Genomic DNA, 24,895 nt, shown 5'->3' with positions numbered 1-24,895 from the left:
AGGAGGCCTCTGATGGCACTGGAGAGAATTCCCCAGCCTTCTCGCTGGAGGAGCGCTCCCCTACTGCACAGAAGATTTAGACAATAGGGGAAGACGGAACAATTTGTGGCTGCGAGGCCTCCCCGAGGTTGAAACTGACCCGGCTCACCTGCAATTAATCCTGCAAGAGATGTTCAACAACGTGCTGCACAGGGACACCACCTCGCCCATAGCAATCATCCAGGCCCACTGGGGGACCGCCTGAAGCACCGCCGCGGGACCTGGTGTGTTGCCTGGAGGCATTCCAGGTAAAGGAATCCATCCTGCGGGCCGCGAGGGAGGCTGATACGATCCGGTACAGGCAAGCTGAAGTTCAACTGTACTCGGATCTGTCCCGGGCCACACTGCGCTATAGAAGGATACTATGGCCTCTAACCGCACCCTGCAGTCCAAAGACATCAGGTACCGATGGCTGTTCCCATGCGGACTACCTACAGTTGGAAACTGTGATCTCGCTGCCTCCATTAAACCTCAGATGGCCAGACCCAGTCAAATTGTATCTACCTGACCTGATGAGGCCAATAGCCTAACCCTAGAGAGACTGGAGGCCATGCATCGGGACTACCCAAGCTGCTAGACCTGCATCTTAACGGGACACGTAAGAACTCTCCGTACAGCGAGTGTGTATTTGTGTGTCAAGGTTTGTGTATGTGTCACTGTGTGTATCTGAGTGTGTGTGTGTGTGTGTGTGTGTCAGTAAGTGTGTATTGGTGTGTGTGTGTGTGCATGTGCCAGTGCATATCAGTATGTTTGTATGTGCCTATGTGTGTATGTGTCAGTGTATGTATATGACACTGTGTGCATGTGTCAATGTGTGTATCAGAGTTTATGTGCCAGTGTGTGTATATGTCACTGTGTGTATCTGAGTGTGTGTATCTGCGTGTCAAGGTGTGTGTCTGTGTGTCAGTGTGTATCTGTGTGCCACTATGTGCCAGTGTGTATCTGTGTGTCAGATACACACTGACACACACAATGGCACATACAAACACAGATACACACACTTTGACACAAACATAAAAACACCTTGACACACAGATACACACACACACTGTGTGTAAAGGTGTGTGTATTTATGTGTCAATGTGTGTATCTGTGTGCCACTATGTGCCAGTGTGTATCAGATTCATACACACTGACACACACTGTGCCACGTGTATCTGTGTGCTTATACCATTAAGTAGTCTCTCCATACTTTGTATATTAGATACATACACAGATACACACACTGGCACATACAAACACAGATACACACACCTTGACACACAGACACATACAAAAAACGGCACAATTTATTTATTTTTTAACGGGGGTGGGTGGGTGGGAAAGGGGTTCCATGATGTTGATACACTATGTCAAAGGGTTTCATGGGACAAATCTATTGGGTACCCCTGCCCTAGAGTAACACCTTTCTGGCAGGTAATAGGTAAAATATTAAACAAATTCTCTGACAGCCCGTTCCCTTTCCGACCGGTCTCATACATCACACCACCACTCCGACAACGACATACAAGAAATCCCTGACGATTAGAAAATTTACCACGGCAGAACAGGTGTTGCCTCTATTCTGGAAAAAAGACATACCCCCTCCTTGCGTGAAGAATGTGTCATCATTTTACAAAAAGTGCAGATTACAAGAGAAATTGGTACTTTTAGAAATTAAGCTTGTTATACCCCCTTAAAAAAAAAATAAACTCCAATTTTAAATCTAGGATTTTTTTTATACTCCATATGGCTTTGTACCTGTCCGTGTGATTCTGTGTATTAGATAGAGTGAATGAAAGATGTTAACATTGCGGTAAAAACAAAACGAGAAAACTGTAGTAGGCAATTCTTTAATACAATAAAAAGAAAATAGACTCATGAATTTCACATGGACTAATTTATCAGATTCAAAGTTTCAGTGTTCTAAAAATGGCTGGATATTACTAGTATTAGGATTATTTAAAATATATACCGTATATTAGATTCATACATGCATCACAATTGCCTTAAATCAAAGGATATGTTTCTTTACTGGGCATTTAAAGGGAGTAAACCCCCCACACATACATTAGACACATAGATAAACTATTAGGAACATGTGCTATAAAATACTTGGATTTTAGATATTTTTTTCATGCAATGAGAGAGAACCACCCAGAGCCATTTGTTTGAATCTGCTTCAGCTGCCATTGATACCGGCGGCTGTGAGTACTGTGAGTGCCAAGACTCCATAGCGCGAGCAGCAGGATGGTAAGAGAGTCACTGTAAAAACATTAGTTTAATCCAGGGTTTACTGATTGTTCCTATTTGGGAGCCAGGAAGGAATTTCTGGCTGTGTACATTGGCTTCTGTGCAGTTTTTTTTCCCCCCTCTAAATTCGCAACGATAATGGCTAAATAATGAAAATTAGAGTTTTTTTCTTAATACCATTAGAGAAAAATTGCTTTTCCCTTGTATTTGAAATAATGTTTTTATTTTTATTTACACTAAAATTAGCGTATTGAGGTAGTGTGGCATTGGTAATGGTGGAATTAACATAGTTCCATAATCTGTATTTGTACAGTAAATCTGAACATTTTTGCCGTTTACAGATTGACATCTAGTTTTTAGTTGTAACTGCTTTTGACTGTTTTGACTGTTAACAGTTACCCATGCCCCTATTTTTCTGCAGAACGGTGCAAGATAAAATGGTGGCAGGATTGTATTGGGTACTGCCCATGCACTTTTTTGGTTGGTACCAGTGATTGGTGAAGTTTTAAGATGATGGGATAATGAACTTAGAATTTGACTCTGTCAATAATTCTGTAAACTCCTCCTTCTGTCGGGCTCTGTCTACCCAAAACAATGCACTCAACCCCTAACCCAATGAGATAAGGTTTGTACAGTGAATAGAGAGCTACAGTCAGCTGATGCTCTTAACCTATCAGTGGCGCCCAGTCCGAGGCTTAATGATTCAAGTCTTGGACTTATGAAATAATTAACTTGGGAGAGCGAACAGGAACTGCCCTCAAAAGTTTTAGGGTTAAACTATTCATTAAAGTAGGGATGCCAAAAAGGTTTAACCCTAGATGTTTTAAAAGCAAAGCTTCCATGATACATTGTCATTCTAAAGGCTTTCAAAGCACCATGGAGGTTGTAGTCCTACAACATCTGGGGATCTACCTATTCGGCACCCATGCATTAAGTTTAACCACATAAGGTAAGATTGGCGCATGGAACCTCCTTGCATCATAAGAACTTTATTGAGATGGAGTTATGATGCCCGGAGTGTCCCTTTAAGTGATTCATAAAATTGGTCACCAGATCACAATAGCCTATATTAACAGCAGAACTCATAGCAAGGAAAACAACCTCCACTACATTGCTGTGATGGAGCTGGCTCGATTCAGAATATGGAACCATCAATAAAATAATAAATGGTCTACTTTACCTGAAACGCCGCAAACCACATAAGCCAGTCAAGGCGGTAGTGGTAGGGGCTTATTACACAGGGTCTCCGTGTTAAATTTCCCGGCTTGCACTTAAACTCATACTCCTCCCACACAGCGCTTGGGTTGTTGGGATCTGAACTTGATGTTCCTTGAATGATCACCTCTGTTCTCTCCTTGGTGATACTGTGAACACACACAACACAAAACTGTAAGGTGAGATGTAATGCTAAGGAAATAAATTATGGCTCCCCAATGGAGTTGGGAAAGGTGTACGCTGTAGAAAATGGAAGAGGTTAATATGTCAAGCTCTCAACATAAATTAGTAGCCATATGGCAAATAGGAAAGTCCAAATAGTTCACATAAAAAAGGCTATATTTTATTTTTCACTTACAGCTATTTTGCTATATACGTTCTCGCTGTGTATAGATGACCGAAAACTGGGAATTGTGCACTTAGATTATTTTAAAAAGCAGTCTATAGGTGACAGCTGCTACACACTCTATTGAGAATGTCTCTTACCCACTAATACAGTATATGCAAAGGAATGATCTATATCCGAGAGGTTGGAAGTAATTCAAACCTGATCGTATATATATGAGTGGAGCGCTATCGGTGGAACAGGGGAAAGGAGAGTAGTATACACTTACTCCAAACGAACGAGATGTTCAAATATTGGTGGAACATAAAACCGGAGAGAGAAGAAAGATAACATAGCATAAATCCGTTATGTAAACAGGAAATAATAAAAAGCCTATGAGGTGTGAACTCACACGGATTAGAGCCTCTAGGTGAACAGGCTCAAATCATATCAGCATCTGTGCCGTCTGGTGGCACTTTACCCTTTCTAGGTCACAGCGTGTATCCTCAGAAGATAAAAAGTGAGATAAAAACCGCTTATGGTGCAGCAGAAGTGCTATAACTTAAAAGTGCAAGTAATTGCTCACCTTTTCCAGAGCCAATGGGACCTGGCTCTGGGTAATATCGCTTGGGTTCCTATAAGAGGGCACCAGCCCTTCTTTGGAAGCAGAAGTGGAGGGAGCCGAAGTAGAACTAAATTATTTATTTAAACACACAAAAATCAAATAAAACAAAGATAAGTAGTAATAACATTAAAAAATGTCCAGTGATGGGCTCCTCTTGCTGAGACGCGTTTCTCCCAGATCACTGGGCTTTCTCAATCGGTGTATCATCACAGCGGCTTCCTCTTGCTATTAAATATCCCAGGTGACTTTGTCCAATCTGGTTCCAGTATCTTCAAATGAGTTAAGTATGTCAGTCTTTTTCAATTAATCTAGCTGTGCCAAGACATCCTGGAATAGGATGTAAATATTGAAAACTAAATGAAAAATATTTGGATTTAAAAAGAAAAAGTGACATTTTAATTTTTTTTTTTTTATAGCAGGGCTAATATTTGCAGTAAATGTTTTCGATATCCAGAGGAGAGAATCTCAGTCGGAAACCCCTTCCTATCTCCTCCCCTGTACGAGCGTGAGCAGGGTGTACCAAAATCCCAAGAAACACTGCACTTCTATGGGACTTTTTATTGTAACCCTTTGAGAGCAAGAGAGATGAGACATGTATTAGCCATTTTAATAAATAAAGTCTCAAAAGTACAGTCTAAAGATGCTATGATTGTTATTATTATTATTTATATAGCGCCAGCAAATTCCGCAGCGCTGTACAATGGGTGGACTAACAGACACGTAATTGTAACCAGACAAATGGACGCACAGGAACAGAGGAGGTTGAGGGCCCTGCTCAATGAGCTTACATGCTAGAGGTAGTGGGGTAAAGTGACTCAAAGGGTATAAGTGGGGGTAATGAAATGGGTTGCTAGAAAAGTATTTACTGAGAACGTAGGTTATTTTTTGACAGTTGCAGGAGAGTAGTCATGGGGGGGGGGAGGAATGAAAACCCGCTAACAGTTTAATTGATATGCTTTCCTGAAGAAGTGAGTTTTCAAAGATTTTTTGAAGGAGTGGAGACTGGGTGAAAGTCTAACGGAGAAGGGAAGGGAGATCCACAGAAGAGGTGCAGCCCTGGAGAAGTCTTGATGGCAAGCATCAGATGTGGGAGTACGGACAGAAGATAGACATAGGTCTTCGGCAGAGCGCAGGGGCCTCAACATGACATATTTGTGTATTAGGGAGGATGGGTAGGTTGTAGGGACTTGTAAGCAAGCACCAGCATCTTAAATTGAGCCTTATATCTAACTGGATGTAGGGACTGACAGAGGGGGGAGGCATGGGAGGTGCGAGCGGACAGGAAAATGAGCCTCGCTGCCGCTTTCATTATAGACTGCAGCGGTGCAATCTGGGAACACACAAGACCACTGAGAAGGGGATTGCAGGTTCAAAGTTGGGCCTTTTCAGAATTGGCGTTATGGTTGCATGCTTGAAGGGTGAAGAAAATGTTCCGGAGGAAAGGGAGAGATTGAAGATTTTAGTGAGGAAGAGCAAGAGAGGGAGAAAGGGTGCAGATGAGATATGAGGGAATAGGATCGAAGGAACTCTTCCGTTGTAGTAGGTGCGAATGGGCATAGAACAGTGGAGTGAGTGGGGTTAGGTGATGTATTGGAAGATGTATTGGAAGTAGAGGGAGAGAGGTTAGAGATCTATTCCCTGATTGTAGAAATCTTCTCAGTGATGTGAGTTTCAAAGTTTGAGGCGGACAAGGTGGGAAGGGAAGCAACAGGACAAAGGAGAGCATTAAAAGCGTGAAATAGGCATTTCGGTTGGCGGGACAGTGTGCTTATGAGGGTGTTCAAGTCATTTACTTTTGCAGAGAAAAGAGCCAGAGTGTAGGAGTGCAGCATAAATTTATAGTGGAGGAAGTCAGGTGCAGAGTGAGATTTTCTCCAACAGCGTTCAGCAGTTCTGGAACATTTTTTGAGATATTAGGTCAGCTTTGTGTGCCAGGGTTGTGATTGGGAGCGCTTGCTGCGTTTAAATGTAGGAGGTGCCATGATGTTTAGTTGAGAGGAGAGAGTGGAGTTGTAGAGTGAGGTTACAGAGTTAGGGCAGGTGAGATTTGAGATGGGTAAAAGGAGAGTTTGGTGTTTGGTGGAGAAATGCTGGAGATCAAGGCAGTGGAGGTTTCTGGAAGATTGGAGAGTTGAGGGTGGTGAAATTTGGGTACGGTGTATGCCGATGTCAAAGGTCAGCAGATGGTGGTCAGATAGAGGAAATGGAACATTGGAGAGATTAGAGGTGGTACAGAGATTGGTGAAGATGAGGTCAAGAGTGTTTCCTGCTGTATGAGTTGCTGAAGTAAACACTGTGTGAGGCCGAAGGAGGAGGTTACAGAGAGCAGACGGGAGGCATCAGGGCAGTTCAGGTTGTTGATTGGGATGTTAAATTCCCCAAGTATGAGGGAAGGAGTGCTAGAGGAGAGAAAGTGGGGTAGCCAGGAAGAAAAGTGTTCAATGAATAGCCTCGGATGACCAGGTAGGCGATAGATGATAGATCGCATAGCGGACTGTTTGGTAATCATTAAGAAAGTGGAGAGACTTAGAAGCAGATATTTTTATCCATTAAAGCACACAAGAGGCTTATTCCCTAAACTTTGAATTGTTTGTTGTTCTTTTTGGTGTTTTTTTTAAGCATTAATCTACTCCCAGCAATCACAGACTGCTTAGGAAGGAAAAAATAATTGGATTATCTGTACATGAAAAAAAACAAAACAAAAACAAAACAGACTTTATTTTAGGTGATATTAGCTCATCTGGACATCTTTGGTGCACATTAAAAAAATATATTGAACTGGCTTAAAATGTATGCTGTCCAGTTTTTGCACATAAAACACAAAAAACAAAACATACAGCCCTCTGCCAAAGCCCCCACATGGTCTCTCGTTTCCACATGTGGTCAGCTCTTGTATGAGAGACCCCAGCTCTTTAAATGCTTATAGGGTTCAATGAAATAGTGTTCGTACATGCGCATATCATAGCACATCATTTCATGCATTAAGGGTAAAAAAAATAAATAAAGTGAAAAAATAATGGGAAATGCTCAAACAAGTTAATGGAAACCACCCACGTTTCATGAAGAGGCCACGGAAGATCAAAATACTTAAATAAAATGATTTTTTTTTAATAAATAAAGGTTAATGGTTTGGTACATTTCTGTTGCATGTCTTCACGTCTTCCTATGGGTCAGATGGGTGGGTAAGAGAACGCAGGCGTACAATGCTATTTTAACCCTTCAGTGTCAGAGAGAGCAGCTGACGCGCAGCCACAAATCACCTGGTGGTCTTGTCTGGCAGAGAGAGAGATAGAGGGTTAAGGCGTATGACACACAAACACTGCAAGATGCCAAAACAATCACAGAAGTATCCCAAGGGTTACTAAACAGATTGATTCAGCAATTACATAATTATCCACCCATGCTCGTTGCTCGGAATAAACTTATTTTTCTGCCTGTTACTTACAAAAAAAATCTTTAGCAGCCTCTGCAGTTTAGGGGTTAACTGTAAAAGCCAAAAAACACGCCCTCTGGGGCCCGTCTACTACTAACTAATGGAACCCCAGATTTTATAATTGTTACCTACGTTTAATAGATTTTTTTTTTTTGGTGAAGCCAAGCTGCAATGCTTCATATAAATACTCAGAGTGAGTTATGGCTGTGGCTGGGAGCCCAGCGGTAAGAAACACTTTGTAAATCAGACAGACTAAATTAGTAATAAAAGTTTGTTCCTACTGTGCGATTTCAGATATGTCAGCTTTCACATACTCACATATTCATTATGAGATGAATGCATTTTTTAATATATAAATATTTATCTAGAATATTTTTTAAATTGTTTTTTACGCAGGCTGGATTTACCAGGCCTTGCAGCGCCGGCCTCTCATTGGTTCTGTACATGACAGAAATTGGAACCGTGTTCTATGGAGGAAATGATATGCTGGGTCAGTCTTAAAAGCAACAGGGAACCTATGATTGACAGCCCAGCAGAACTTAACCTTTCTTGGCGATCCCTGACGTATAGTCACCAATAACCGTCTCAGCCACCTAAGTATGCAGGGTCGGCGCTATAGACATTTATAGGGACATCATAATTTATTATATTAAATATTTTTTTAAGCTAGCAGAGAACTAAAGGGAATATAAGCCTACTGCAACTAGAGGGTCAAAGGTGGAGACTCTTGGACTATAGGAAAAAAGAATGTTCGGAAAACTGTATCTCAGGGGCAAACCTTTTCTTGTACGAGGTGGGAATTCCCGTAAAATATTATTATTATCATTATAAGCCTGACATTTTATTGTAGGGACAGTATTTCATGAACATCTATTAGGGCACACGGTTTATTGTTTATACTGAACAAGAATTTGGAGCTTACTAAGGGTAGACAGAAAATTGTGGGAGTTGTAGTTAACGAACCCCTTGGGAGCTGCTGATTGCTTTGTCTGCTGTAATGTACTGGTGATATGAAATACAATTTCTGCAGGTGTTTGTGGTTTACAATGTAATGTCTAGTCTTGGTCATCAGTGCTCTGTATAAAGTACAGATAACGTTTCCAATGCATTGTTAATAATTGGGTCAATGGGATCAACTGGTTATCGATCTGGCCAATATTATTGGCCGATATTTCCCATTTTCAGCAATATCGGTATTGGCCTATAATGACACTGATATTGCAGATAACGTGGGCGGTGGTGGAGACCCAGCTCACGTGATTCTCAGCTCCTCTATTAAACTCTCGCAAGCACTGGGCTGCCAAAGCATTGTCGTGGTACCTCCATGCGGCATACCAATCTCACAAGAGTTTCAGAGAGGACCTGCCGGAAACAGAAGATAGTGTGTGCGAGGTCCCGGCCGTCCCTTCTACTATGTGAAACCCTCAAAGCCACTGGACCACCAGAGAGTGTAATGTTCCTCCACCCCCCCCCCCCCCCCCCTCCCTAGCCAGGCAGAGAAGGAGGATTAAATACATTTTTAAAATAATAAAATAATGATATATATTAATGTATTTCTATTTATTGCTTTTAGCCCAGCCACCCCCTCTTCAATGTCTAAGTCTGCACAAAGCCACAGAACCACCAGGGAGTGTAATGTTCCCCGTCCTGGCCAAAGGCAGGTAGGGGGGAGGGGAATATTGGTACCAGTTATTGACTTGAAAGGTCACAGATGATCGGCCCTAAAAAAAATCTATTCCGGTCGATCCCTAATAAAGACTGTCAATTTTCAGTGTTTTTTTTATCGCCTGGGTAAAGACTTATGTCTGGCTCCCCATTGGTTGAAACAGACACATTTTATTTATCATACTCCAGGCAAACAGCCAGCACACTTTGTTTACTGCAGTAGTTCTTGGCCCCCGGTCAGGACATAAGAAATTGCATCCCCATGTTGTTTAGGTGGCACCCATTTGGTAGGAACTTCACATGCATCAGGTCTCAGACACCTAGCAAACATTGTCTTCCTAAATGCAATAAAGACCCCTTTTATACTGGAAAAGACTAAAGTGTTTTTTTTTTTTTCTCTCACTGCAAAATTAATTCTATTATAAATATAATAAAATTGAAGACTGGTTCACCAAGCTAACATCATGATATTGTAAAGCGTTACGGAATATGCTGGCGCTATATAAATACCAGTAATACTAAATGCCAGTAATAATAATAACAAAGTTCGGGTCAATGCCAAAAACCCTATCACAAAACAAATTTATAATCGCTGGTATTTGCAGCGCATTGTAATGCCCAAGAAATTAATTTGCGGGGTTTAAATGCCTTGTAGTACCTTTAGGGGGTACACAAGCCCTATACACTGACTTTCCCAGTTGACATCAGTGAAATTTGTAAGGTTTACCAGAAGCCTGTGCAATGATAAGAAATATCTCCCAAGTCTCTGCTATCTAACCCAGATTGCAATGCTAGTTGCCAAGCTCTGAATGAGCTCATTAAAATAAAATATATGATAAAATTACAGCTACGTCACTCTTTCTCAACAGTGCGGCTTCGATGTACATCAATAAAATGTTTTCTTAACAAAGAAATGCCACGGAGTATATATTTGGAACGAGAAAAAAAATTGTGTTTAATAATATAAAAACAAACAAAACAAAGGCATTAAAGTGCTTGTCATCAAAAATACACTTTACCTAATCTGTTCCTATATAGCTCCTTGTGTCTGAATCTCTATTTTTTTCCCTTAGCCTTCATAAAATATACAAAGAAAAATACTTTTCCTTATGTATAGCGGTCAAGCTGACAAAACGTGCGAATGGGTGGAGCTAAAAGCAAGATACCGTTTTAGTTACCAATCAAATTTACCCACAATCCTCAGTAAAATGGATTCCATAGATGGGCAAGCAGAAGACATCATGGACAGAGGAGAGCAAAATGGCAGCATGCAAATATCGAGATATGGCACATGGCAGAAATCATAATAAATATAAATAAAAACAAGTGGCAAAATGGGAGTATAATCATTATGATACAGGATGCATACAGAAAGGAAAAGCAAAAAAAACTTATAACACGACTGCTTTACAATTAGATTATTTCCATTTCCTGTACTAGGAGGGTATCAAATGGAAACCCACCACAGGTAGAGAAATTGTAGGTCTAATGATGATGGCAAAGTTGGAGCTCAAAACGGAGTGTTACTATGCATACACAGAAGGGGCAACCAGAGACAGCGGGATTCAGTTCCAAAAAATCCCAATAATCCAGACGATGTAGGTATAAATTAACGGGAGTTCCTATCGGTTCAGTTTCATTCGTTAAAATGGCATACCTAGGAACTATCTGGGTTTGATCTACAAGGGCCAGGTTGGACTATTATATGGACTACTACAGCAACCTAGGCTCTGTGTGGGTGGAACACTAGTTAAACCCACCCACTACTCAATTTGAATTTGAAATCCCACCCATCAAACCCCAACTCTGCCCTATTCAATGAAAAAGTAAAAAAATAATTAATCTCAGCTCATCTACTTACTTCCAACATCGATCTTGATTTAATAAACATTCTAAATGATTCAGTTCTGTTAGAAAAACTTTCTAAACGATTTAACTGAAAAAATTCCCATAGACGCTAATAGTGATTTTTGTAGATAAATCATTTGGAAAGTTTATTTTTATTTTTTGATAAAACAGTATTGGATCATTGGAAAACCTTGTACATCGAGGCCATAATTAGGGTGCAGATTGTAAAGGACACTATAAATAAGCCCATGCAAATAACATTGTACTATGTTTCCCATGCCTACTTTTTCTTGGCAGAGAGGGGTTTAGAAAGCAGCAGTGTTGCTCGATAAAGGCTGGAGATTCTGAGCTGTTTACTTGTTTTTTTGGTCTAGTTTAAGATAGAGATGATTTTATGGTGATGGATTTTGCCAAAAGCTGTTTGTGTTGGCTTTAGGTTCCATTTGGAAGAAAACGTTCTTTTGGGTCTCGTACAAAATCTGCGTCGACAATCCAAAAAAAATTCCTCAACATGTGTTTACCTTTCACTGTGGCCAGGCATAGGGAATCCAAAATACGTTTAAAGTAAAAGTGGAAAAAATAAAACATAGGAGAACGCCTGTATTTTACATTACTCCCCAGAAAAAAAAAAGCGCCAAATGTCCCTCTGGAAATTAACCTTTATATATTTTGAGGAATATCTACTTAAAAAAAGAAAAAAAGAAAAATAGCTCTCGCTTGCTTCTAGGTAACATGCTTAGGCTAATGTTTTTGTTTTTCTTCTAAAAAGAAAATGGGGAGCATCTTCAACTCACTCCTAAAAGCTTTCTATAGGAAACGGTCTGGTAGCAAAACAGATAATTTATAGCAGCTGGAACCCCATTTTCATGTTGAAACATTTGGATTTTCAAGAGAAAAAGGTTATACCTAGATAGCTCGGCAGGTCAATATACCCGTTTGTCTGAAGTAAAAGATGAGACAGCATGCTGTTTTTGCCTTTACTCTCCAATTTATCGTACCTGGTTTGGCGTCTGTCCACTGTCACCTTCTCAAGTCTTACATTTTGCCATTATTTATGTTTTTAAAAATGTTACGTGTATTTTTAATAAACGTGAACTGATGCCCTTTCTCATCCACGTGTGTCCTGTCTACATATTTGCTTGAAAAATGCACTTTCACCAGACAGCGAAAATACACTGTACGACGTCAAATTTCTTTAATTATATGAAAGCAAAAAAATATTGACTTGCATTTTTGGAAAATTAAAAATAAATGTTCTTTGCGATAGGGCATTGTTTTTGTTTTTAGCTCTTTCTGAAGTTAGATTTGAAGCTCATGTGAGAGGATAAATATGAAATAATTGAGTTAGGATGTTAATTTCGTGTAGGGGAAATTGAAACATGCAGTATATTTTTGCTTGGAGACCTTATATTTGCATGCAGAGGATTACAATCTGTACCTGCCAAAGGCTCCGTATGTGTTCACAATTCGCAGAGGGTTGAAGGACGTGTTCATAACTTGCCTAGAGTTCAGCAAGTTCAGGATCACAGGAATGCTAAGGTAGATGAGCAGGACACCCAGGGTGACATTAACAAGTTGTCGGACATAGGAACCTGGAATTGACCAACATGTTGCACTTATTATTATTAACATTTATATAGCGCCAACAGATTCCGTAGCGCTTTACAATATAATGAGAGGTGGGATGTAACCATAATTAGGACAATTACAAGAAAACTTACAGGAACGATAGGTTGAAGAGGACCCTGCTCAAACGAGCTTACAGACTATAGGAGGTGGGGTATTAGAAACGTCAGGACAAAATAAAAATCTGGAAAATTAGATGGCTTTAAGGGAAAACTGGTTTATACAGCTATGCACACTCCACTACAGTAAAGTGTAGAATATTTTATTTTAGCTATTACACAAACTGGAGCCCTACTATTTCACTGTTCTTAATTGCACACTGCTACTATGATCAGGAAGAAATACTCATTAGGTCTAACAGGAAGAGGCGCATGAATCCAATAAGCCAAGTAAAGATGCATCTAAAATTTTACTGATTTTATCTAACTTTTAGTTACTGCTGAGGATATATTCCTTTCTGGCCTATACGCATTGAGCTCCATCTGTGTCATTTAAAATATACAATTATGACATACCGTAAGGTTTTGGTGGCCCATCACCAGCTGATTCCTGGGCTTGCAGCTTGGACACCTGATGCTTCACTGACCCTTCTTTGGAGCTGAACAGGAAGCTCAGGCTGGCATCATCAAAGCAGGCAAGGCTTGGAACGATGGTAAGCCAGTTCAAGAAGCTTAAGTTTCCACTGAGAATTAGCAGCACCTATTGCACACAGAGAGTCAGGACTTGTGAGGTCAACGCTCCCAGACAGTGAGGGATCATCATTGGTAAGATTGCAGATTTTTAATCATAAACTAAAAAAAAGTTCAACTGTGAACGTTGATCTTAGAACAAGTGAAACACTGTAATCCTAAACATTTGCAGCAGTTCACGGACAGAGGGAACAAAAGACGACAAAAATGTGTTTTGTAAATTATGGATAAAAAAAAAAAAATAATCAACACCACTTCACGAACGCTTTAAAATGTCTACGATTTGCTAAATACACAAGGAAAGTTAGGTAAAAACCTAAAAATATATCTGCTACAGTTCAGAGAGTGAATGACACACCAACATATCTTAACAACAACAAAAACTCTAATTTGATTTTATAGCTACAAAAATCTTTTTTTTTTTTTTTAAATATCACAATAGGGAATAGTTTTCACTAACATTTTATATTTTCAAACTAGTTTCATTACACCTCATTGTTACATCAAGTCATTGGTAATAAAGGGACATAACCGCCATACTTTGCACATATTACGTCAGTCTATATTACAATTTTGTAAACGACTAATGATATTATCTGACTTTCACTTGGTATAGTGCGGCTATTATTGAAGACATCACAATCCAAAATTTCATAGATCATGTTTTCTGTTAGTAACACCGCCAAGTTCAGAAAAAAGATGTATTTAAAACTGAAAAGCGTAAAGCTGGGCCTAAACTGAGATTTTGATCATTAATTTGGCAACATCAAACACCAACCAGTTAATAAATAAATTGGTACATTTGAGGGGTTTTCGATTACATTGAAGTTTGTAGGTTATGGACAGAGAAGAGCCTTGACGATTCTAATATGTAACAAGTGTCTCATCAACCCAGTATGTTCCATAGGGACTGTGCAGTTGATTAGCAAGAAATTCGAAAGTTAAAATTGCATGTACGGATCATCAAGTTATGGGAAGTGTTTGTGGTGTTCGATCTTCTCAAGCACAAGCATACATACACATACAGTGAGGAAAAAAAGTATTTGGTCTCCTGCTGATTTTGAACGTTTGCCCCATGACCAGAAATTATCAATCTATAATTTTTTTTTTTGGAATTCTTTTTTTTTGTTGTGCAGGAGAGTACAAAGCGCATTTATACGCCACAACAGCGTGCATACATATTTAAACATAGATTAAACAGTGGCTTGGAAGATTTTGCACAATTTTTGTTTTTTAAACGTAATATGCTATGCTGACATGTCTAAACGATATCTATTTGTTTGTGATCGAGCTTGCTTGCGGCATCCTGATATCGCTGACATGCAGAGTTTGAACATAAGAATAAAAATCTAAAATAAAACAAAATTAGTATAACTAGCTTGAGGCGTCACGTGATATCAACAGGCTTTTAACTTATAATAAAAAACTGTGAAATAGGATTCGCTTGCCGTGTTTTTACACCATGGTATAACATAGTAAAGTAAACAAGCTATTTGCGACACTTCGCAAGTTGGATTGGTATAACCAATGTGTATAGTCGTGATGATGTATCCCCCTGCATGTGTCTTTAAACAGCTAAGTGCTTGTTCTAAGTGGTGTGCGTTTAATTGTAAGTAGATTTAACAGATTTAACAGAGACCCACAGACCAATGCACAAGTGTGAATATTCTTAATTTGCTGTGGAATGAATCAGAAAAGCTAGTGGCTGTAGTTATAGGGGCCTAGCGTGTTTCAGCCGGTGCCCAGCATGTTTTGTACATTATCCCAATCCTGGGGGACCGCTTATAGAGAGAATAATAGAGGGTATCGGGTAAGCAATCAACAATCCTAGCAGGGCTCAGAGAGCAGGTAGGGCAGGAGGTAAAGGGAGACAATAAAACATTATTTCCACGTCTAGCTAATTAAGGCTGATGAAACCTCCCGCAGTCCCCGTACCTCAGTCCCCAGTCACCCTATGCCTTGTATCGGCAGAGCATAGTCCCTGGGGCATGCCAAGCTTTGAGGTTCAGAAGAGAGGCAGTATGTTTCGGCAATCAGGGCTGAATCCCTTCCTGGCTTGTCAGGCTTGAGCTTGCACCGTGCCGCTGTTAATGTCGTTGATTGCTTCTGCGGCTTCTCTGTTGAGGTCTTCACCGTGAGTGTGTGTTTTCTTGAGCTTGTGGGGTGTGCGGTGTATGGTTCGCCGCATGAATGGAGTTTCTGCGGCTGGTGCCTTTGAGGACTTTGTCTGGTGATCTCGGGGTAAGCGTTTACCCGATCGTGGGAGGGTTATTGTGCATCGTGGGTCGGTTTGGGTTGGCATACCATGCATTGGACAGATGAGGCTGTCTGGGGCTTTAAGGCTTCCCCTTGCTCCCCTTCTCCGCGGGGTCCGACAGGGCCGAGTCTGGCCTGGTCTCGGCGCCGTGGAGGCGTTGCTTTCATGGGGGGAGGCAGATCGTTGTGGTGCCTTTATTGTCCAGCTCCGAGTACCAGCTTCTCCTGCAGCCTCTTCCAAAAGTCTGCAAACAGTTGGTCGATGCGGGCTGGCAGGTCATCGCTTAGCAGCTGTGGGTCAGCGTGGCGCCCTTGTTTCTTTTCCCCTGTGCTTTCGGCTTGTGCTCCTGTGGGTCTGGAGCTGGAACGGGATAACCCCCTCTGGTCTGGGGGGGGGGGGAGGGCAGCTGTGTTGCAGCAGTTGCTCAGCGGCTCCGAGAGCTGAGAGAGCGGCCGTCTCTCTTCAGCTCCACGTGGTGTAGGCCGCAAGCCTCGGTCCGGGGAGTCCAGTGTCTTAAGCGCTCATGTGGGGTATCCCCCGGTGCACAGACGCTTACTGAGCCGGGTCCTGCCGGTTTGGGTCCAAATCGCCAGGTTGGCCCGTGTTTATATCCCAATCAGCTTGTTTAGGCCCAGGAGCTCTTACAGAGTACGTACGTTTAGCTCAACAGCCAGGCTCCGCCCCCCCATCAATCTATATTTTTAATGATAGTGAAACAGTGAAAGACAGAATAAAAAAAAAATCCAGAAAAAAGTACGTCAAAAAGTTATAAATTGATTTGCATGTCAATGAGTGATATAAAGTATTTGACCCCTTCGACTTAGTAGTTGGTGGCAAAACCCTTGTTGGCAATCACAGAGGTCAGACGTTTTTATTGTAGTTGGCCACCAGGTTTGCACACATCTCAGGAGGGATTTTCTATGGGATTAAGTTCTGGAGACTGGTTAGGCTTCTTCTTGTGCTCCTCTTTTGTTGCATTGGCTGTGTGTTTTGGGTCATTGTCATGCTGGTATACCCATCCACAACCTCTTTTCAATACCCTGGCTGAGGGAAGGAGGTTCTCACCCAAGATTCAACGGTAATTGTCCCCATCCATCGTCCCTTTGATGTGGTGCAGTTGTCCTGTCCCCTTAGCAGAAAAACACCCCCAAAGCATAATGTTTCCACCTCCATGTTTCACGGTGGGGATGGTGTTCTTGGGGTCATAGGCAGCATTCCTCGTCCTCCAAACACGGCGAGTTGAGTTGATGCCAAAGACCTTGATTTTGGTCTCATCTGACCACAACACTTTCACCCAGTTCTCCACTGAATCATTCAGATGTTCATTGGCAAACTTCAGACGGGCCTGTACATGTGCTTTTTTTAGCATGGGGACCTTGCGGGCGCTCCAGGATTTCAATCCTTCACGGTATAGTGTGTTACCAATTGTTTTCTTGGTGACTATGGTCCCAGCTGCCTTGAGATCATTAACAAGATCCTCCCGTGTAGTTTTGGGCAAACTCCTCACCATTCTCATGATCATTGAAACTCCACGAGGTGAGATCTTGCATGGAACACCAGACCGACAGTTATTTTGTGTTTCTTCCACTTGCGAATAATCGCACCAACTGTTGTCACCTTCTCATGAAGCTGCTTGGCGAAGGTCTTGTAGTCCCTTCCAGCCTTGTGTAGGTCTACAATCTTTTCCCTGACATCCTTGGACAGCTCTTTGGACTTTGCCATGTTGGAGAGTTTGGAATCTGATTGATTGCTTCTGTGGACAGGTGTTTTTATACAGGTAACAAGCGGAGAGTGCTCCTAATCTCAGCTTGTTACTTGTATAAAAGGCACATGGGAGCCAGAAATTGTGATGATTGATAGGGGATCAAAAACCTATTTCACTAATTGACATGCAAATCAATGTATAACTTTTTTGACATGCGTTTTTCTGGATTTTTATTTTTTTATTCTGTCGCTCGCTTTTAAAATACACCTACCAATAAAATTATACTTGCCAATGGCTAGCAGCGAATACAAATTTTGAGCTCTCTGCGTATTACAGATTTTTTTTTTTTGAAGGGATTTATTTTTTTTAGAAAAGCTTTCTCAAGTCCTTGGAAGGGTAGAATTTGCAAAAAAAAATTTTGACTGTGACTCTCCCATTAAACTATTGCTAGCTCCTCTAAATGACCGTGATCGCCAAGTAGGGTATCAGAACTGTGCATATCATAGCATAATTTAGTAAAATATATAATAAACAGAAATGAATAAAAGGAAAACAAGAACCTAATTTGCTGGTTTAAAAACACTTTTCATATACGTGTTAGGTTGGCTAATCAATATCCTATTTATATTTATAAAAATGTAATTGTGTTTTTATTTTTAAGCTTAGCAATTCCAACATCAGATTTTTAACATTGAAATTCCAAGTACCTGCTAAAAGTAACCCTTTACAGGTAACGCCATAATACAACGCAGTGCGGTATAGAACTGCGTTGTGGAAAATAAAGCAAGTACTGTTTAGGAACGTGTTGAATCATTAAAACATGTCATAAAAAAAAAAAAAGTTATTTCTTGCTCACGTCAAATTTCTTGAGATTAATCTTATTCCATTATTTTGGGCCAAAACAGACATATTCAACAGAAAATGCCAGGGGCACTTGTGAGGCTTTGTATTTATGGAGGTGTTTTCCTGGCTGGGATATGTCAAAGTCACAGCCATTAATTTGACACGATGGTTGTGTAGGGCTGGGTCGGGCAGTTTGGAATGCCAGCCATCGAGGCCAGATACAGCCCTCACATCGGCCAGCAGACTGGGGCTCCAAGCGAGAGAAGATTACACTCCTACACAGGCTCCAACCCCATAAAGGGGTGGTGATCTCCCTCGGTGGTTAAAGACGCAAATCCTTCACATTAACCCTTCAACCGCTCCATGTTCTACTGAGAGAAAGGTCTTCCGTTGCCAAATGCCAACATCGTGGTGACGTTTAAACAAAACCAAGGAAGGGGAAATTCATTAAATATGCTTCATATAACCTGTCTGCAAAACAAACAACACACACAAAGGAGAAACTAATTTTATTTAAATAGTAAAAGTGACATTAAAAAGGGAGTTGGTTTTTTTCCTTTTCTATTTTTTCCCCAGTGGTTAATGAGTATACGGTGAGCTCCCCTGTCATAACAGGTTTTTGTCATCCAATAAGTACAGCTAAAACCCCAATATATATATATATATATATATATATATATAAATGCATAGCAAAGGAAAACCAAAAACAACAGAAAACGATCAGTCAATTGTTAATATTAAGAAAGATGCATGCTGGGATACACGTTATAAGGACATGAGACACCTACACTGAACGCATTCAACAGAAAGCAAGTTTTTTCTCTAATCTCTGTTTATTAATGTGATATTTGAGATGACAGATACACTTTAAGAGGTGTCATTCCACAGGTCATAATATGTCAATGTGCTGCGTTATATCCCAGTATTCATAAAATGTCAGTACACAATTTTTTGTGCCAGTATGCAATCTGTTATGTTCTGATAATTATAACAGCCCAATATCCTATCCCATCTGCTGTGTGACATGGGATCAGATCAGGAGCTCAACTAAGAACCACATTGATCCGCTTTGTTGTCACAGCAACACCCAAATGATGAACCATATACACCAACCATCCCAGATGTGTGCCTCCACCAACCAGATTATTGTACAGAGTTTTAAGTTGGAGATATGTTGGAAGTAGAACATATGCTATTCCACCGTATGGAGCCATACGGATTTTTTGTTATTTTTCCGAGGTACTGATTGAGATTCCGAAAACTGAAAAAACATTTCTTTGACACATCACAAACCGGGGTTGCCCAAAAAAAGGTAGATCTCCAAATTGTTTTAAAACTACAGCTTCCATGAAGCTTTGTCATTGTAAAGGCATGCATAGCATCAAGGAAGTTGTCATTCTTCAACATCTGGGGATCTACTTTTTGGGCGGACCTGCCATAGACTATAGTCAATATCTTCCGGCTTATGTACACCAAAAGAGGCTTCATCATAAGACTATTTCTAATTATGGCTTTCTCCTCCATGTACAGGAAAATGGCAGCCTGCATACACCCCAAGATGAATCAATTTCTGAAATTAAAACGAGTTTTCAAAATGTAGCCCAGTGGAAGGAGTACAGAAAGGAACACGTCAGGGGAGTACAATTTGGCGATGCATTAATAGAATTACTATCTGCAGCAACATCCAAAAAGGCTTTGTCTACAGAAAGTCCGAATGTTACATATGCTCTAAAGATAATTCTCTTACAATGGTTTCTCAGTAGGGTTCTCTAGATTTACATGCACCTTAGGGTCTTGGGGTACAAAAACAGAGTCTCCACAGAACCCTCGGCATCTTGCATCTATCTCCAATTGATGGTAATTCCTTTATTGTCAAAGCATGTTCTATTTCTGTTTTTAGTATGCAGATGGAAACAAGATTACAATGTTCCATGGATAAATATTAAGTGCATCTTGTGACGCTCTTTCATAATGGCATGTGAGATCAATGTTCATTACTTAAACAAATACACACATTAGCGGGCACAGAACTTTGAGTTCACAAGCAATCTAAGTGAAAGAAGACTTTCAGAACAGGACGAGCCCACAATTTAGTTTAATAGCAATTCAATGGGGTGTCCAATCAATTTGTGGATGATTTTGTACTCTGGAATTTGGAGCTTTGTTTCTCTAGAAATTGTAAATAGGGGGCAAGAAGCTGACCTTGAAGAATGAGATGAACATTCCAAACCCATCCCATTAATACTCTGATCGGTGCCATATTCTTCAGCCATCTGCAGAGAGAGACCCCTGCTTTGGTAAAGGTTCCAACATAAATCCTGAAGTTTGCAAGAGTGGAAAATAAAGTATGGGGTTTTGCATTTCTGATCAGCTGAATCATAATTTAGACATAAACTAAAATATTAACTGTGCGTGTTTTGGAAAATAAAATGTTTCCCCCCCCCAAACTAAACGATTTTTAACGAGGTGAAACGTGACATATGTTTAAAGAGATGTTCACGAGCTGTACTCATTAAATAAATATGGCTTGATAACTAATACTAAATGTAAAACAAACAGTATATACAGTTAGTTGTCAGTGACAGCTTCAGCACCATAATCACTACAGTACTCTTTAGTAATTATGGTGCTGGGTCCTGCTGCTGTCACACAGTATTTAAAAAAAAAAAAGTAACTTACCTTGGACCTCCGGGTGAGCGCGATACCGCCCATATTTATTGATATCGCTAAAGGGGAAGTTTCCTTCCAAGTTGAACATATCAAGCTTGTCCCTATTTGTATGGGATCCAAACTTGCGAGGAAGGAAAGCTATTGCGAGTTTAATTGATAAGATATCGTAAAGAAGTACGTTTTTGATTATCTGTGCAAGGTATTGAGGCAACGTGGAGAGTTAAAGGTGTAAAAGAGGCATTTGGTTTATCGGGAGAGATGGGTTATGAGATTATTGAAGTCGTTTTCTTTAGCGTATATCATGTTTAGAGCAATTTTAAATGTAAAGTTACAGGTGGAGTCTGTAGGGTTTCTCTGCGACTTCTCGCCTTCTGAGCTCACGAAGAAGAGTGGTCCGGTTCAGCAAAAAGAACAAGTCAAGTTTAGCTGATATTTGTTTGTTTTTGGAGACTCAATTTAAACTCAAGAAAGTTCTAAACCACTTAAAGAAAAGTATGCAATCTGTGTTGGATTAGGGAACCAAACAATGTCAAAAACACAAGCTGGAGTTATTAGAGCTGATATAACTGGTGCAAGACTCCGCGGAGTGGATTTATTCAAACATAATGCAGATGAGGAGAGAAGGAACCAGGTAGAAATGTGATTCCAGGTGCTGAAACATCTGCTCTTTTTTTGGCTCCAGATGACAGTGTACAAGTCTCTGCACATTCAAATGATATGGTGCCTGTCGTGCAAAGCATGCACCACTTTCCCAGGTATTTTACAGGAGATTATTGAGTTACCTACGGAAGGCCTGCAAGAGTCCAGTAGTCCCATGCTTTATGCTAGCTGGCTGTACAGACCCTTAGCGTGTTTACGGACTATTTTAACATCCTGATCTAAGCTTGTCTAAGTTTAAGTTTGCTATCGGCTTTTAGGCGGTGCCTGAGATTCATTAAGCCCAGCCACTCTAAAGTCTAGTAATATAAATTGCAATCTCTTTCCTATACTCTAAGTACCCTAGGTACGTATTTAGAAAAAAAAAAAAGAGAAAATCCCCAAATTATTCTTTTTATTTTTTTAAGTGTTAAATTATACAGAGATACAGATTACATTATAGGCTTTGTTGGTAAATACAATTTTTTTTTGTTTTTACTGAATGACATATACTTTACCCAGACAACAGTGTTCACCCCACCAAGATTAAAGGGATAGCATATCAATCAAATTATAAGAACAGCCAACAGATGAGTGGAAAATCTCCTTGGTTTTGTCTTCTAGTTCCAGAACCCTCATCTCCAGCGAATGGTTATATTACAGTGATTTTAGGCGCTCGTTCTCTTTCCCGAACCACTAAATGCTCTGAGAGGTTCTTGTGTCTGTACGTTGCTAATAAACCTCAGAAAGACACTAGGCATGTCAGTTAAACCAATCCTAACGTATCCCCATTTCACCTCATCCCCAGTTCTCGTACTAAATGCACCAAGAGTTTACCCTTTGAGCGCCAGACAGGGCGTGCGAGAGATGTCACATTATCAGCCAGCCTACCCTATCGTGACATTGCTTTGCATAGTGTTACCAACATCCCTGTCACTAAAAAGGTTAACAAAAAGAATGTCATGGACTGCAAATGTGGTACTCATCATTTTTTGTGTCCTCATCGTCTTCTAAAAACACAACAACACTGTTCTGAGATTCCTAAAATTAAGGGTCTCTTGGAGATATTAAAATGCTCCGTTGGGGAAGCATTTAATGTATGTTAGATTTCAAGACACAGCGTGTGACAGGACATGCTGTCTAATAAATACAGAAGATCACGCAGACGTGGTTACCCATCTACCGCTTTTTGGAGATGTGCGGTGGTCATCCTCTACCTTAACTGTTAACCAATTTGGTACCAGATATCCCTCACCACTTGCTATGCAGTAGTACTGCGTTTCCATCTTTGGTCATAAGGTGCCCTTACCTGCTTGGCTGTCCTTATTAAGCACAGCATTAATCACAGTAATTGGGTAGGTTATAAAACTATAGCATGTCTAATGAGGGAGGGCCCTATAGAAGGAACCGAGGGTTTTTAATCTAATAATGTCAGTTTTATGGATTATGACTGGAGTTTTATGGAGTGTGATATGAAATGCTAGGGATTCATTGCTCTCGGTGGATTAATTTGGGAAAGTAGTTTTTCCTGGTCCTAGGCCCGAAAACAATTATTTCTTGTATATGTCCCTACGCCGGCGCTGTACACGAGAGTCTTCAACGAGGAAACAGCAAACTTCAAAACATAAACATCTTTATATATCCTGTCTGGTAGCTTCAAACAGAAATCTGCACCCAGAGAAATAAAATAGAAACGCATTTCATGGTCTCAAAACATGCAACATATATCTCTTTAATAGAGATCTCGTGTTCTTAAATGACTGGCCGTAACATTATATAGTTGCAGATGTGGAGTTTCTGCTACTTTGAAAAAAGGATCTTTGCTGCTTGGGGGGGTTTATTCACTAAACTTTTAACTGTGGAAATTTGGAGAATTCAAAACTTTCGGCCGAATAATCCAAGAGCAACGTCCAGCCAGCATTCTTCACCAAAGCAAGACTTGTTCGCATTTCACAGTGACCTTCAATTTTGTGGGCAAAAGGAACATTTGAATTCTCTTTGAATTCCGACAATAAACACTATAAGTCAACATCCCTGTTAGTCTTTGTTTTAACATTATCGGTGAAAGTAACAATGGGTTTTGTTCCTCTTCCAATGCAATATGTGCCTTGACTCGGAAAACGGAACTGGATAGCAAATAGCCAGATCTTTAAAATATATTTAAAAGAAAATAAAGCAACATGTTATTGGGTGCTTTTCTATGTTTTACTCAGTAGTAGAATATCCCAAAAAGTGACAGTCAACCTTTATATAACTGGAACCTAATTACTGGATACTGTAGTGCTAGGAATACAAAGGGCTCCTATCGCGCGCCCCCTTCTCCCCCCCACGCAGAGTAAGGGTCAATAATCCCTTTCTGTACTTACCCGATTCCAGTGCCTACGTGCAATGCTTTCCTATGGAGATATGACTGACACTGGATGTCCTCAGTTAGGCGACCAAAAGTGATTGAGAGCCACTAGAGGTAGTCTTAACCCAGCAAGGTAATTATTGCAGATTCTCTAAAACTGCAAAAATTACCACTGTAGGGTTAAGGGAACAGGGTCACTGCACGCAGACCACTTAATTGAGCTGAAGTGGTCTGGGTGCCTATATTCTCTGTAGTCTGTATATAGCAATGAAAGCATCATTTTATTAATCGAAAATATTATTACTGATCTTTGAAGTGTCCACACTCTTCCACCATGCAATTAATGTTATCGCATATACTGCTTTTTCTAGATGAGGGCAGGTTTTATTTATAACTGTATCCGGGTAAATTGCGTTCTGGCGCAGACATCTTCTCATGATACTCTGGGCATCTGATTACAAAGTGCTTTGAGCGCATGCGCTCACTGAAGATATAGGTAATTTGCCAATGGTATGCCATGACAGACGAGCAAAAAAAAAAAAAAAAAACTAATATAAACTAACTTTTTTCAGGGATTGTGAAAGTTTACCAGATACGGCGATGCTTACATTGCAGGATGTAATACGCCTCTAATTCCTGTCTACTTGACGTCTACTAGAGGTGTGTCCGCAATAATAACCAAGTCAAACACTGTTCTCGCAGCTAACCTAACAGTGCTCCTGTGCGTACACTTTTCG

General features: G+C 40.4%; 1 protein-coding gene across 1 annotated transcript in view; it reads right to left on the bottom strand.

Annotated features, from left to right (window-relative positions):
* LMF1 (lipase maturation factor 1) overlaps positions 1–24,895 on the bottom strand; it is a 240,044-nt gene that overhangs the window by 17,181 nt on the left and 197,968 nt on the right. Inside the window, exons 7-9 of the mRNA XM_063430459.1 lie at positions 13,524–13,707; positions 12,821–12,974; positions 3,452–3,635 (exon numbers count right to left, since the gene is read on the bottom strand). Of these exons, the coding sequence (XP_063286529.1) occupies positions 3,452–3,635; positions 12,821–12,974; positions 13,524–13,707 (522 nt within the window). The remainder of the gene's footprint in view (positions 1–3,451; positions 3,636–12,820; positions 12,975–13,523; positions 13,708–24,895) is intronic.

Source organism: Pelobates fuscus, chromosome 8 (genome assembly GCF_036172605.1).
Source record: "Pelobates fuscus isolate aPelFus1 chromosome 8, aPelFus1.pri, whole genome shotgun sequence".
NCBI lineage: Eukaryota > Metazoa > Chordata > Amphibia > Anura > Pelobatidae > Pelobates > Pelobates fuscus.
Note: the sequence above shows the minus strand (reverse complement) of the source record. Positions and strands in the feature narration are given on the sequence as shown.